General features: G+C 50.1%; 1 protein-coding gene across 7 annotated transcripts in view; it reads left to right on the forward strand.

The window, feature by feature from the left end:
- The window catches only part of CUX2 (cut like homeobox 2), a 281,761-nt gene that overhangs the window by 17,001 nt on the left and 248,610 nt on the right, over positions 1-16,150 (forward strand). For 2 of the 7 annotated variants that reach the window (XM_027044194.2, XM_027044202.2), the window contains exon 1: positions 1,461-1,717. The exons of 1 other annotated variant lie outside the window; for it this stretch is intronic. In XM_027044194.2, coding sequence (XP_026899995.1) covers positions 1,655-1,717 — 63 coding nt within the window. In that variant the 5' untranslated portion in view covers positions 1,461-1,654. Of the gene's footprint in view, positions 1-1,459; positions 1,718-3,878; positions 4,663-16,150 lie in introns of those variants that run through there. 4 more of the 7 variants (XM_027044195.2, XM_027044197.2, XM_027044201.2 and 1 more) reach the window with 3 other exon arrangements.

Here is a 16,150-nt window from a genome sequence, read left to right on the forward strand (position 1 = left end):
TGGGTCATAAAAAGAGAATATAATTTCCATTTGCTGTCTATAAAAGCATATCTTTGACCAGAGAAAAAGGGAGGAAATGCCCTTTTGTGGGAGAGGGGGAGGGTGGGGTGGGATTTGGCAGGGGATATGCCAGAGAAGGAGAGTGACCCCAAGGTCAGGAGCAGGAGGTGGGGTAAGTAGGTTGGTGATGGAGGGGTTTAGGGGGTCTGAGATCCTCCTAGGTGTGGGATGTTGGGAGGGGACTGGGAACCTCTAGCTTGCACAGAGGCAAAATGAAGGAAAAATGTAAAGGAAGAAACTTAGTCACCCCTATTGTCCAGGGTCAGAAATTGCAAAATACGGGAACCTCCCTCTAGCTAGGCTTAAGGCCATCTCCCAGAAGACCATCATAATAAAGGAGCCTCATACTGTAAAGGACCTGGGGTCCCCAGCTAGAAGGGCCCCTGAATAATAATGATAATAACACTAGCAGAAACATCTGTAGTCGCTGAGAATTCAAAGCCCCCACAGCAGGGCTAGGGCTCCCTCAACAGATCATAACAACAAATGCTAACCCATTCAACACAAAAGCCAACCCACTGCGGAGGGAAACGCGCTCCAGATATTTGGCTAAGAATCTCCTCCAAACAGTGAAACGGCCTCCCATTCTAAAGTTGTGAGGAGCCCTTATAATTAGACCCCCAAATAATAAGTTGTAAGAATTCCTGAAGCCCGCCCCCACCCCCTCGCCCTGCAGACTCCTGAGCTCTGGCTAAGGCGCCGCCCCCCAATAATAATCATAACAATAATGGCTTGGAAACTGCGCGCGGCAGTGGTGATGTTTCCCACGACTCAGTGGCGCCCCTGGGCGGCTCCCACCCGTCGGCAGGCAGGCTCCCACATGCCCGTCCGCCAGCGAGTCTTCTCGGCCCTACCTGCGGGCTGCTACCCTCCGATCCGAAGCTTAGCAGGCGGAGGAGCGGTGGCAGCCCGAGGCACGTGTTGTGTGTCCTCTGATTGCAAAAGAAAAAAAAATGCATCGCAAACTATTAACTTTTTTTTTAAGTATGCAATGTAGGGAGTGGGGGGTAGACAGGTGCGAAGCAGGGGGGTGTAGGCGCTCCTCTCGCCGGCCTCCCGCAGCACACCCCTCCCAAACTTCCCTTTGCATTGATCAGCACGTTACGTCAGTATTGATAAGTTTGCAAAAAGCCAAAGTCAAGTGCAATCGCGCGGCACACCGACCCCGGACTTGGGGGGGGAGATGCAGCGAGCGCTCCGCGGGCCCGGGAGCCGGCTGCAGGCAGGGCAGCGGCGGCGCCGTCGCCTCTCGAAGAGGCTGCCTCCCCCCCACCCTCCCCTCCCGCTCCATCCCCGGCCGCCTCCCCCGGGCGGGTGCCGAGCTCCCCGCCCGGCGCGCTCCGCCCGCGCCCTCCGGGGGTCGGGGGGGCGCACGGCTCCCGGGCCCGGCGGCGGCGGCGGCGGCGCGGCGGCGCCGAGGGGCAGCGGGTGGCAGGAGGCCGGGGGACGCCCAAGGGGCCCCGGGCGGTGGCGCTCAGGGCCCGAGCGGCCAGCGGCGGCCCCGGGGCTGGGGGGAGTCCAGCCCGGATATTGAGTGCAGCCATTGAGAAAAGCCAAACTCTTGTGTGTGTGCGCGTCTCGAATAGCCCCCAAGATGGCCGCCAATGTGGGATCGATGTTTCAATATTGGAAGCGATTTGATCTACGGCGACTCCAGGTTAGTGCGGGCAGTGCCGGCCGCGCGGCCGTGGGGAGCCCTGGGGCGCGCCCTGAGCGCATTGGGGAGGTCCCCGGGAGGGTGGGCGGGCGCCCCGGGGCGCCGGGCGGCGGCTGCTGGGGCTCGCTGGGGCTCGGCTGCCCGCTGCCCATCGATAGGTATTAGGAATTGATCTCGCCGCTGCTCTTTGTTCGGTTCAATCATCGATTAGCCGCCGCGACCATGGAGAAGCGCTAGTGAGCCCTCGGCCCAGGGAGCGAGCCGGCGGGAGAACGGCCGAGCGAGGCGCGGGGAAGGCAGAGGCTGCGGTCCCGGGCAGGGGGCTGCCGGCGGGACCCCCGGCAGCCCCCCTTGCTCTGCACTTTGCGCGCCTCCCAACTTCGCGGCGCCCGGGGAGGCCGCGGAGCGCGCCGCGTGCCGGTCCGCGCCCGGCTGGGGCTTGGGCGAGGGAGGGAGGGAGCTGGCGGGCAGGGAGGTGGAGGAGGAGGAGGAGAAGGAGAAGAGAGGAGGAGGCGGCTGGGGTTGGCGTGGAGGCGGCTCCGCGCCCCGCCGGCCGCCGGCACCTCCGCCGCCGCCTGCTTGGCTGCGCAGCCCGGACGCGCCGCCACCCAGGGGCTGCCGCTGTTGCCGCCGCAGCCACCATCGCCGGACTGGCCGCCTGCGCCGGCAGATCTCTCCTCGGTCGGGCCGGGTTCTTGGGGTTCGTCTTTGCTTCTTGCTTTTTCCCCCCTTCCACCTTCTTTCCAAGTCTAAATGGGGACGGGCGGTGGAGATGGGCCCGGGGCGCGCGCAAGTTTGCGCTGCAGCCTCGGGGGCCGTGGAGAGCTGGGAGCTGCGCAGAGCAGGTGACTCCCGGCTCTCGGGCCCATGGGAACTTTTAAATGGGAGATTCCCTCACTGTCTTCTGCCTTCTGCTTTCCCTCCCGCCACTCCCCCCTTTTCTTTTTTTCTCTCTTTTCTCTCTCTTTCCCCAGGGCTACTCCCTCCCAAACACCGGCACTTTATCCTTAGTCCACCCTTCTCTGGGAGGCTGTATGTCTCCCCCAGATTTGGGGGTGTTCTCCGCTGATACCCTAGGAGGTGGAGTGGAGGTGGAATCTCAGAGAACACCCGCTGGAGGTACAGCTCTAGCCTCCGTTCTTTCTGGGGTGCCCCAGGACGCTCCTGTCAAATCCCCCCAAACCCCAGAGTCTTGCAAAGTCTCGGCAGGCAGTGGCAACAAGGGGCGGGGAAGTGTTGCTGAGAACCAGGCGATTAGAACATCTTGCCTTGGCCTTGACATTCGCCTTAGAAGTGAGAGCATCAATCTGGAGATCAAAAGGGACCTCACTTTTTTCTTTTTTGAAAATCCGCTTGGAGATCTCCTTAAGTTTCTTCTGATAAGTCGTTCCTATACTCCCCTCCTCCTGGCTGGCCTCTTCCCAGCCCCCTCCTTCCTAACTCCCTACTCCCCACTCGCCCCCTCCCCCAGCCATTGAGCTGGAGAGAAAATCGGGGCACTCAAGCATGCAGTTAATAACTGCGAGTGCCTTGCAATTCCAGGTCCTCACTCGAGTTGGGGCTACAGTTTGGTGGCCAGCTGAGGCGGGCCAGGCTGTGAGCTCTGCTTGCTGGTTTAAATGATGCTAAAGTGGCCTTTCTGGAAGAGTGGGGGTGTGTGTGTGTGGGAGAGAGGAAGGGAGGGAAAGGGAGGGGGAGAGAGAGGGAAATAGAGAAGAGAGAGAGAGGGAGAGAGGGAGTTGGGCAGCCACATTGGGCTTGGCATGAAGGCCAATGGTAATCGTATTCCCTGCTAATGTTTGTAAATGAGACCGGGGCACGGCTGGGGGACAGCGTCTTTATTTATGATTGATGTTCTGTAACATAAGGAATGACAAGAACGTGGCAGACAAGAGGAGAGGAACCAGAAGGGCTGGCGAAAGCCCTTTGCAGGGTCCTATTGTTATTCTGGGCTGGAGAAAATTTCCGCGTCGAGATTTACAGCGCTGGTATTTGCTCCCGGTTGGCCAGAATGTCAGTTAACACAATTTTCATTAGATAACTCGTTTTCAATCCAGGGAGCTGGAACTGCAGTAGGGAGGGGTGGGTAGAGCTGGGGCTGGGTGCTGAGGGGTGGGTGCGGCTCCCAAGGGGCTGATTTCTGAGCTGGGGGAGGGGGTTTGAACCTCCCTTCCTTCTCCAGCTCTGGGGTCTAACATGGAGCTGTTGAGGTCACCCAAATCTTGACTCCATTTGGACTCCCATTGATCTAGGAACCCTTTGTTAGGGTGTTAGAAGATACTGAGGTGGCTGAGGTGGAAAAGCAAATTTGAACTGGAAACGATGAAGGTGGGAGATAGAGTCTTGTTCAGGTAAAGGGGAAATGGGGCCAACACCCCCACCCCCACAAGGGTGGGGGTGGGGGTGTTTATTAAGAAAATGGCTGGTGTGTCTGGCACAAAAGGAGAAGGCTCTCAGGGAAGGGGGTAAGCTCATTTACATGGATATTAAGTGTGGGGGGGTGTCCCTGAGGGAGTTTGAAAGGCTGCACACTTCTAGAGAGCAGAGAAATAAACGAGGCAAGCTGAGCCGCATGCAAACATTGAGACCCTCACATCTGCCACGGTCATCATGAAGTGTTCAGTGGCTCCGCGGCCCAAAAGTCCTGCAGCTTCCCCCCATATTCTCACTGATGGCATTTTTGTTGGAAACGGATTATGAGCCTAAGCACTTTTGCCTGGGATCATCTCTTGTGCATAATGCTAATGACTCCTATGCCACACTTTTATTTTCATTTTTTTCCCTTCCTCCTTTCCTCTTATAGGGGAGATAACCAGAAAGGAAAACTTCTGCTGGCTTGCTCTGAGATCCGGGTGGGAGAGGCGGGCCCCCACCCCAGGGCCTGTGCAGGCCGAGAGCTTTGAGCCCACTCATCACGCGGCCCAGCTGCCTGTGAGTGTGAGGAGGTGTGTGGCTTCAATTCTTGGTTGTTCAGGTTGAGTGGTTTCTCGAAGCCTGGTTGCTGAGCATTAAAGTGGCCGAGGCAGCAAAGGTGTCCTGTGTTCCCGGCCAGACCATGCTGCTGACGCCACCCCAATCCCAGCAAGAGAGGTGACCTTGTACCGACCCAGCATACAGCCCTCCGGAAGTATATATTTTTTCAAATATGGAAGCAGTCCAGTTATTCCTTATAGCGCTGTCTCTGAACACAGCAGTGCCGTTTCCCTAGGAGGGAAGTCAGTCAGCAAGTCTTAAGGACTTGTGACTGATGGCAAAGATGTTCTGACGTGTGGTACCCTATTCCAGGACCCCCGAAACTGCTTCCCCCTTTCCTTTCTCCCTTTTTTTTCCCTCTGCTGCTAGCAGTCCAGGAAATGAGAAGAAATAAAATTCTATCCCAAAGATAATGCTGGACATATTTCATTTGGTTATAAGATTGCTTTATGATGAACATTACTAATGCAGTATTTTTTTATGGCTTTTCTGTGTATAATCATTGTAACTGAATTCATACCTTTATGATTTTCTGCTTTACTTTGCCACTTTTTTTATGATGCTCCAGGTCCAGTCTCCCATGCTATCTTTTAATTTTTTTTTCCTTTAATAGTGCCAATCAAGCTAACCAAGAGTTAAGGGTGTCCAGTTGAAATGAGGGTGCCAATCCAAATTGACATCTGTGTTTTTTGGAGGAAAGAGATTGGCTAGAGAGACCACATAGTACAAGTTTCAGAGGAAGAGGTAAATTCTGCTTAGGGTTTGAGCATTCAGGGAGGAAGACTGACAGGGCAAGTGAGAGGCTGGACTTTTTTAAGGAGTTTGGAGAAACTTTTGGGAAGATGTTCATGGGAGATGGGGCTTGATGGAATGTTTTTGCCTGCTTAAAGTTTAGTAAAGAGCGTGGATGTGATTAAAATATTATAACCTTATGATATTCTGAAGTGCATAAATTTTACATATCAGCCACAGAGAGTTTAGACATCCATTAGAGTCTCTGACAGCTTGACTTATCTAAATGTGCTATCATTTAACAATGTGTCAAAATTCCTCTTTCTATAGATGACAGCAGTAAATAAGCTATCAGCCCTGTTGGCGGAATCCTAACTTTGGAAACTTCGCTGTAATAGAATTGCTGCTGGGGTGGGGAGCATGAGCAGACCAGGCTTGCCATAGCCTAGGGCCATAAGATGGGTTGGCATTAGGCAAGGGCTGTGGGTGGGTTGGAGGGGGGAGCACAGGGGGTGAGGGAAGATTTCTAATGGTAGTTCTGTAAGACCAAACAATTGGACAGCCCCCTGGACCCTTACAAATCCAACCAGTGGGTGACCCCATTCCATCTGCCTCTCCCATTCGTTGGAACCCACACCCCATGGGCCTTTTTTTGCAGAAGGAGCTAGAAACAGGTGTTAGAGAATTTATTTAAAGAACCTAGCAGTCTTTTCTGGGCATCCCCAAATTCTGAATTCTCAACTAGACAGAAATTGCTTCCCAAAGATGAGTTCTCTCTTTGCTAAAAGAAAAACAAGCAATGTCTCATCTCTGACCACCTTTGCTGTTTGAGGTCTTGAGGGTTTTTTTTTTTTTTTATAAAAAAAACCTGGATTCACTGTAGAAAATTGAGAAACCACAGACAAGCCTGAAAAAACAAATAAGCATCTGAGTAGGTTATTGCAGATGAACATGATGCTACTTTGACCAGAGGGAATAGCTTTTGTAGTGGTGATGGTGGTTTTTCTTGTATTCCTTCTCTCTCCCTCCTTCCCTTCTCTTCCTTCTCTTCTTCTTCTTCCTCCTCCTCTCTCCCATTAAAGAGAGGATTCTGTCTTTGAACTTGACATTTTGTCATGGTACTCTTTCTTCCAGCAGATGGGATTTTAAACACGAGCACCTTAGCTGGTGCTAAATTGGGTCCTGGATGTTGGTGGACATGGCTGTCCAAAAACTGTGGCTTTCTCTGCTGGTTCCTGAAAGGCTGAATTTCTGGTGGCTTCCAGTTATCTAATTCAGAGGCCCAGCCTGGCAGAGGTTGAGTGTGGGAAGGGGACTCAGGTGATGGCTTGCCTTTGTTCCTGGTCTTGGAATTCAGGGTCCAGTCTCCTGTTTGATTTTTCTCTCTGGGGTGTGCTCTTTATTTGTGACAGTGGTTTATATTGTAGTTGTCAGGGAAGGTGGAGATAGTTGGCAGAGGGGAAGGGCCCAAGAGCTTTTATCTTTATAGCCTCTGGCACTCATGGATGAATCACCGAACATCCCAAGTCTCCTGTTTCTTAATCCATCTCACAGGTCAGTTGTGCCCATCTGGTCTGCTGTACCAGGTCGTTGTAAAAGGTGAAGGGAGCTGACATACTTTGCATGACAGTTAAATGTATTGTCTTTTAATGACCTTGGGGCCCACTGTGCAGGTGATGGGGGACTTTTGGCCTTTTAAGCAGTTTTTGAGACAAGCAATTATGTGCAGGACAGAGTTCTTGGTTTCTAAGCCTTGATGAGCCATTCACAAAAATGACTTGTAGTGTTTTGCAGGATGTGGACAATATTCCCATTATATGTAGATTAAAATCCCAAGTCCTTTCCCCTGATTGCAAGGCTCCTCATGATCTGCACACACCCGACCCCCCCGGCACCCCCCCCCCCCCCCGGCCTTATCTCTCTGGCTTCATCTCCAGCCTCTCTCCCCTTATTCACTCTGCTGCAGTCACAATGGCCTTCTTTTTGCCCCTCAAACACATTGAGCACATTCCTACCTCAGGGCCTTTGCACTTGCAGTTCCCTCCACCTAATACTCTTTTCCTCCAGATCCTCCTATCCTCTTCTAGATCCTCCTGTGTCTAGCTCCTGCATTTCATTCAGTCTCAGCCCAAATATCAAGACCACTCAGCCTAAAGAAGGCTGAAGAAGCTTCTACAACCTCTTTTATCCTTTAATATGCAGATGTGCTTCTGTGTCTCTAAAGGAGGTGTTTCCCCTGAGGTTTTTGACCTCATAACCTTCTCAGGGTGTGGCATCTTTATACATTCTAGGAAATCATCTAGGTCTGCCATCAGAGGTGGCAAACTTTTTCTGCGCAAAGTCAGGTAATAATATACTTTAGGCTTTGTGGGCTGTATGGTCTCTGTTGTAAGTACTCCATTCTGTCATTGTAGCGTGAAACTAGCCGTAGACAGTGAGAATGGACAGGCATGGCTGTATTCCAGTAAAACCTTACAAAAAACATGCAGAGGGCTAGATTTGGCCTGAGCGCCATAGTTTGCTCACCTGGTCCTCTGGTTTTATGTGACGGCTGTTATTACTGGCTGTGGCATGACTGAAGTTTTACACTTTTCAGTTAAGACTATTAAGATGGATCAAAGTTAATTCTGTAAACTAGTTCTTTACTCTTTACCTCAAGAGGGAAGTATAAGGAGTAGGATGATGAGGGGCCCCTGCCTGACTTGCAGTCCTGGCACTATCACCTGCTAGCTGTGTAACTTTGGATGGATCACTTAACCTCTCTGACCCTTCCTGTCCTTGTTTTTAAATAGGACTGGGGTACCTGGGTGGCTCAGTTGGCTAAGCATCTGACTCTTGACCTCTGCTCAGGGTTGTGAGTTCGTGGCCCACATTGAGCTCTGTACTGGGCGTGGAGCCTACTTAAAATAAACAAATAAATGACATGGGATTAATAAATCTCCATCTTTTAGGTTGTTATTGAAGATTAAAGCAATTTGAACATGAAAGTGCTTAGCACAGTGCCAGGCACACAGTTACTGTTATGCAAGTGCTTTGCTTTTATTGTTGGTGGTATTTTCAGGTTGTGAGACAGGGGTGAAAAACCAAATAAACAGCAGCTCCTAGAACTTGCTGGCATTGCAAGCTGTTTCAGAGATTTCTGGGCAAGTTTTCTTTTCTTTCTTACTCTACTGGGGACTCACTGTATTAACACATTACTAATATTATATGTAATGTCTTATATTTTGGGAGCTTGACTACAGAGGTTGCAGACTGGGAGCTATGTCTGGCTCATGGATGTGTCTGTTTAAGTTAGTGCAGTATCTCAAAACACTTTTGTATAAGTTGTCAGCATTTAAAACACAGGTGATGTTACCTATGGAATCCAGATGTCCAGTGTCCCTTACAAATCAAGAGCTCTGGCCTCACTGGGCAGGGAGTGAAGACCTGGGAAGGGCATGTCTAGCAGAGGGAACAGCCAGCGCAAAGGGCCTGGGTGGAAGGTCTGCAGAAGGTTAGGCCAGCTGTAGAGGTCATGGGACGAGTCACAAGGAAGGTGGATGTCAAGGCTACTGGCTGCCTTTCTCTGAGTCCCTACTGTCAGAAGAGGCTGCATCTCCAGAAAAAAATGAAAGGCCCTTGACCAGCTCTATGAAGGTACATGATTAGGAAAGCACAGGGCCTGCTGTCTCTGCCTCTCAGTAGCTCAGGTATCCCCAAAGTGGGCCTGCGGCTGCCTCTCCCACCTTCCCAGTTCCTTTACTACCTACCCCCAACCCCAGCCTCTGCCATCCGCCAGTTCAGTCAAATGAAACAGCAATTCCAGGATATGCATTTGTCATTAAAGAGAAGGAAAGAAAGATAAAATCAATCCTTTGGCCTCTTTGGTCCAAGCTGGTCGTCTGCCCGAGACGCCCGGAGCCGAGCAGTGCTTAAGACTCTCCGAGCCGCCGTCGCTCAAACTGGATGGGGTGAATGGCTCCCCAGGAACCATTACGGTCAATTGACTTGTTCAGCCAGCTGTTTGGAGTGTGGGTGCTGTGGGCAGGGAGACCACAGGGGTCACCAGGGTGGCCCAGTTGGGGCCAGATTTCCCCGAGCAGGTGGTTGCTCAGAGGCCACTCTGCTGGGAGTGCATATTTGGGATGCCTGCTGTCTGTTTGTTATGAGCACCCATGGGTCCAGGTATCCGAGGGGTTGTGGCGTGGGCTGCAGAATCAAGCCTGGCACGCTCCTACTCCCAGAGACATTTAGTGTGGACTCCAGCCAGGTGGCCTGGGTTCAAGTCTCCGCTCTGCCATTTACCAGCTATATTACCTTGGGTAAATCACTTCTCTGAGCCTTAGTTTTCTCACATGTAAAATGGGGATAGTAGTATTATAACTTCCTTAAGGATCATTGTGAGGATTAAGTGAGTTAATGCATATGAAATGCTGAGATCTGTGCCCAGCATGTAGAAACTCTATATAATATTAACGATAATTGCTGTTGGCCTTTACTTTGCAAGTGTATATTCACTCATTCATGGTATAATTAATAATTATAACTAATAATTATATAAATAATGCTAATTAACAACAAATAGCATAAATATTGTAACCAATAATTATATACTGGAGATGTCATGGTGAACAAAGAAGGCAAAGTGACAGCTCTCACTGAGCCTGTAGACAGCAGGGAAGGTGGAGCACGGACAGACGGGTATGTAGTCACATGCTGGGGTTGAGTTCAGAGATTCTGAGATTATCCCTGGAAGAAGTGACCCTTCAGCTGAGATCTCAAGGATGGGTCAGGGAAAAGCATCCCAGCAGAGGGAATAACACGTGCTAAGATCCTGAGGTGGATGTAAGAATCGTGTGTGCAAAGAGCTGCAGGAGGGCCGTGAGGATGGATTGCACGAAGACTCTGAGTGGGTTGGCAGACCCACCCCTGTCCTCACTCTTGTCATCTGTCAACTGGGGGTAAGGATGGAGCATAAAAGAAGAAGATGTTGCTGTGTACATGGGTGGCTCAGAGTGAACGCTCTGTCAGTGGGCATTTTGTATGGGTATTGCTTTTATTTTTGTAACTAGATATTCAGCCCAATTTTTTATCTGTTGCAAAATGGCTGCCTCTGACTCCCTTCTCTTGTTTCTGTCTTGTGATTATTCACAGGGCAGCCAGGATTCAAATCGCAGCTCCGCTCCTTCCTAGCTGTGTGTCCTTGAGCAGCTTATTTCCCCTTTGTGAGCCTTGGTTTCCCCCTCTATAAGATGTGTATAGTAATAGTACTTTCCAGTGGTGCAGGACAATGTACCTTGCAGATCCCTGACTATAGGAAGTATGGCTGGCTGGTGCCCCAGGTGCTGTTCTTGGAGATCCAGCCCCAGCCAGGGACTGAGTGAAGTTCTAAAGCAGACCTGTTCCTGGGACACACAGGACTCCTCTGCTGGCTCCAGACTCCTCAGCAATCTAGGACAGTTCCACCAATCAATCTTCCTTCCCTCTCTTCTTCCCTCTGGCTCCTTCCTGCAGGCATAAGCATTGACCTGATAAATCTCTTTACCTCTTATTTTTTATTATTTTTTTAGAGTTTATTTATTTATTTATTTATTTAGAGAGAGCGCGCACGCGGGAGCATAGAGGTGTGAGCGGGGGAGGGGCCTAGAGAGAGGGAGAAAGAATCCTGAGCAGGCTCCACCCCATCAGCGCAGAGCACAGTGTGGGGCTCGATCACAAACTGAGATCACGACCTGAGCCGAAATGGAGTCGCTTCACCAACTAAACCATCTAGGCGCTCCTCTAATCCTGCCTTTATGTCTCCTTGGAGGATCACAGTCTCCAATAGGAAAGATGAAGTGAGATTTGAACATCTACTCAGTGCATGCTCCCCTCCGTACTCAGTTGGGGTACCTTCTGTGTCTCAGGAGCCTGGGGAGCTGTCACTCTCGCCATTGCCTCTTCCTGGTTGTTTGTTCTCACTGGCCCACAGGCTGCGCATGGTTAGCTCCCTTCTTCCCTGTGTCATCCTGCCATTATCTCTCCCTCTCATCTCCTGCCACTCTTCCCCTCTTTATTCAAGCCCCTCTGACCTCTTCACTGCTCTGTGAACATTCCAACCTCAAAGCCTTTGCACTTGTTCCCTCTATGTGGGAAACACTTTCCCAGACATCTCGATAGTTCTCTTTCATTCAGCCCTCTGCTTAACTATCACCTCTTCACAGAGGTCCTCCCTAACTTCTGTTTCCAAAATAGCCTCCCCGCGTCTCCTTAACCCCATCTGCTTTATCTAATGTGATATTACGTATTTATTTGTTATTTGTTTACTATCTGCCTCCCCCACCCTAGGGAGGGCAGGGAATAGTAAGTTTTCAGTCAATATTTGAATAATTGAGGGGATGAATGCCACAGGAAGGGTGATGTGGGGCAGCTGCCTTGACTCCACCTTGGGGAGTGGCCCTGGGAGACCCAGCTTCTCCTAGAACCCCAGCTGCTTCACCCATCACTGGCTCTTGAAAATCGCCTGCTCTTCGCCTGGGAATTGAGCACAGGCCTCAGGCCTGCAGTGAACTAGGGTTTATCTTTAGCTCCGTCAGTCTCGCTTTAGAAACTGGTGACCCCAATTCCAGCCTGGGAGGCTCCCATCCTAATTAATAAACCCATTAATTAATTGCCAGCAGGCTGTGGACCATTAACAGTGGTTTGGTGGCCTCAGTCACAGACAGCTCAAAGCTGGTCCCTACAGTCTGTGGGACAGCTGTTATGGGGGACACAAGATGGCCAGTTAACATTTTTGGACCCAGAAGACATCTTCTTCCAAAGCCTGATTCACAGGTCTACCTGATCAGCCCAGCAGGCATCAGAAAGGCACCAAGGTCTCTGGACAGCGACCTCAGAGTTGAGGGGGTTTCCTTCTCAGCATCTCCCAAGATCCCTACTTTATAATAAGGTAAGGCCAAGTCTCTCCTTTCCTTCTGTGGCCAGAGGACCCTGTCTGGGCCCCACTTTTTCTAAAATAGAGCTTCCCTGGGCTGTTGAGACAGGTCATTTGTTCATTCACGTGGTGAACATTACTCAGCACCTGCAGTGTCAGGTGCAGCATGAGGTGTTGAGGGCACAGCAGTGAACCAAACAAACCAAGTCCCTACCCTCATAAAGCTTCTATTTTATAATTGTTTGGAGACAGAAGTACTTTTCTTTAAGGATCTGAGAAGTAAAGAGGGACAACCCAGTACAAACACTTAGCCTAGGGCTGGACACACTATAAGCCTTTCTGAAATGGTGACAATCATTATCCTTATTAACAATGATGACAACAACAACAATAATTACAATGTGAAGGCGTTGCCTGTTGAATTTCAGGTGCCCTGAGAGCAACACCTGAAATGATTGAGCATGGGCGTCGAGCAGTCAGACCTCACTTTGGACCCTGGCCTTACTGTTTCCTAACTGGGAGGCCCTGGGCAACGTGACTAGGCTTTTCTAAACCTCAGTTTGCTCTTGTATAAGATGGGAATTAAATACAGCTTCTACCTCATAGAGACATTGTGAGGGTTTGATGAAGTGAAACATGAAAACCCTTAGCACAGGGCCTGGAACATGGTCATTCCCAAGAAACAGCTATTAATACCTTTATTATTATTGTTTTCATCATTGTTGTTTGTTATTCACCTCCTGGGCCTTACAGGCCAGTAGCCAGGTGGACTAGCTCCTTGCAGAGAAATCCTGGGTAGGACGTCAGGCCCCTCCAAATGCCACTTGGCTGGCCTTAGCAAGGCCAGACCTGGCTTTTGCAGGCTTTGGAGTGTCAGAAGGAAGGCCTGGCAGTTCTTTAGCAAATATCTTTATTGCATCCTAGACAATATTCAGAGCCCTTAACAAATAGTATCTCATTTAATTTTCACAACATCCCAGGAAGGGAAAACTACTACTGTCCCATTTTACAGCTAAGCAGACTGAGGCACAGAATGTTAAGTCCAAGGCCACATTGCCAGTAAAGAGAGAGTCTGGACTCAAGCCCAGGACCCAGGTCTTTTGGTCACTCACTCAAGTCCCTGCTCTTGACCCACTCCTGACTAGAGGTGCCTCTTCCAGAGCCCATTCTCCTCTTCCCTCTTCCCCACCCTGGGGTTCCCCATCTGTAGTCCCTACGCTTGTATTTTTTCCTTTATTTATTTTTTTAAACCTCTTAAAACACCTCACCACTGTCAACTCATAGAAATGAATCCAGGCCCGTAAGCCTGAGAGGCATGGGTGGGGTTGGGGGTGGGGATTTATTAATAACCAAGAAAGACTCCCTTCTCCTGGCCTGGAAAATGAGCGCCGCTCAGCCATCCATCCCCAGCCTGCCCACTGGAGTGCAGAGCCGCGTGGCGCGCCCTGTCGTCGGGCCTGCGTTCCACAAGATGGAATTCTCGGCCTGGGCTGATAATAAGCAGGTATTGATTGCTGCCTTGGTCATTATCAAGATTTATTTAGTCAATATGGCCTCCCCGGTCAATAAATTGTGTCGTTGATAAAGAAGGAAGGGTATAGACTTGTAGGCTTTATTAAAAAAGTTTTTTAGGTTTTTTTTCTTTCAGCAGCTAAGTCCAGCCCCCATTTCCGTGACCATATCAGCTACACTCTACATTTTGTATCTGGCTCCATAAGCTCTCTCCTTTCATGGTGGAACTTTCCCCTGTCACTGTGGTTTCTGGAAGCAAAGACTCAAGGCATGGCTGGGTCTGGAATGGCCCCTAGGAGACAGATGTCTCCTCACGTTTCTGTCTCCCACCCATTGCAGGCTGAGAGTCCAACTCCCTGGCTTGTCAGTGCCCCACTCTGTCATTTCCTTCTCACAACAACCTCTTGGAGTTGTTACCCTATTTTGCAGATAAGGAAACTGAGGCCCAGGGAGGTCTAGTCACTTGTCTAAGGTCATACAGGATTTGAATCCAGTCTGGCCAGTCTTTGCTCTGAACCTGACATATACTCAGCAAATAGCAAATATTTATCGAGCATGTGCTTTGGGCCCAGCACAGTGCCAGGTGCTGGGTGGGTATCGAGGGGCAGGCTGAACAAATACATGTGTCATTACAGAGACAGAACAGAGAAAAGAACTCATCAGAAGCTGAAATCAAGAGGAAGGAGGCACCTGTTTATTGCAGATGGTCACGGAGGGCCATGCTTAGTAGTTGACATTTAGGCTGAGACCTGAATGATGAGGAGACAGTCAGGTAAAATTGAGGCAGAAGAAACTTCATAGCTACAGAACGGCTTATGCCAAGGCCCTGAGGTGAGAATCTGCTTAGCATATGTAGGAACTGAAGGAAGGCCAGTGTGGCTGGGACAGGGTGGGCAAAGAAGGGAGGGTATAGGAGGAGATGAGCTCAGAGCAGGAAGGAGGGCCTTATGGACAATGGTAGGCGATTAGATTGAGCTGGATTCTGTTCTCAGGGAGGCTGAAAGATGTTGAGGGTTTGAAACGTCGGAGAAACAGGACCCAGTATATGTTTGGTTCCTACTGGGTTCAGCCTGATAGAGATCATTGAGGGAAGGGAGGGGATATTTGGAAAATAGGTAAAAGAGAATGTCCATGACAACTGATGTGTTATCTCTGCCCAGGGAAGATCTTGGTGATGGGAAGGCTTGGAGCACACAAGTGTTTTGAGGACTAGCACCATTCATTGGTGGGGAGTGGGAGAGAGGTATATGGGGACATGCCTGATGCCTCCCAACAAGGTGATGGTTGCTGCTTCGCCTGTGCAAGCAGCCAGCTGGTGTGGGTTTGGAGGCCTCTAAAGTGGCAGGTATGCAGTGGGCAAGTGGTGTTGTGTCCCCCTCTTCAGAAATAGAGTTGGTGCAAGGGGGGCCAGGGCTCAAGTTATGGTCTGAGAAGGGCTCTTTGCACACTGGCCTTGTGGAACTGGTTTTTAGCATGTTCCCAAGCGTTGCTCATTAGGAAGGACCATGAACAGGTGAGGTGACCCAAACCATATGAGGGTGCTGTGTCCAGCCATGTCTTAGGCTTCATATGTGGAGATGCTGTTGGGTCGAAGAAAGGTTGGATGTCTACCTGGGGGACTGTAGAGGATGTGGTCTGGAGTACAGAATAAAGAAGACTTTTTTCCCTCTAGTTTTCTCTAGTCTGTGAGCACCCATGTACTGGAAGTCTAGCAGGGAATGGGTGATTACCTGCCTACCATCCATCCACCATTCTTCCATCTCTTCATTCATAAGTTCGGTCACTTACCCATTTATATCCACCCACTCAGCAATTCATCCAGCTGTCTGCTTTCTCTTCCTACTCACTCCATCCATCCACCCATCCATCTGTCCACATCAACCCACCTGCCCATCTATCCATTCATCCCCTTAGCCACCCAGCAACCCATTATGCCCCAATCACTTCTGCCCTGGACTTTGGTCTCCAGTTTGCTTCCCTGTACTGACTCTGGCCTCTCCCACTCTTTTTTTTGGCACATTGACAGCTAGTGAAATTATTAAAAACCTGTTAAGAATCATTTACAGTCACTCCCCATTGCCTTTGGGGAAAAGGCCCCAATATGACCTTTCAGGCTCAGCACTGCTGACCCTGCCCACCATTCTTGGTTTAAAGTATTACAAGTTTTTTCTTGTTGATCTTCTGTCTAGTTGTTCTATCTACTGTTGAAAGGGAGATACTGAAGTTTCTATTATCGTTGAATTATCTGTCTTCCCCTTCATTTCAATCGATTTTGCTTCATGTGTTTTGGTACTATAATTAGTTGCATGTATGTTTTTAATTAT

This window comes from Acinonyx jubatus, chromosome D3 (assembly GCF_027475565.1).
Source record: "Acinonyx jubatus isolate Ajub_Pintada_27869175 chromosome D3, VMU_Ajub_asm_v1.0, whole genome shotgun sequence".
NCBI lineage: Eukaryota > Metazoa > Chordata > Mammalia > Carnivora > Felidae > Acinonyx > Acinonyx jubatus.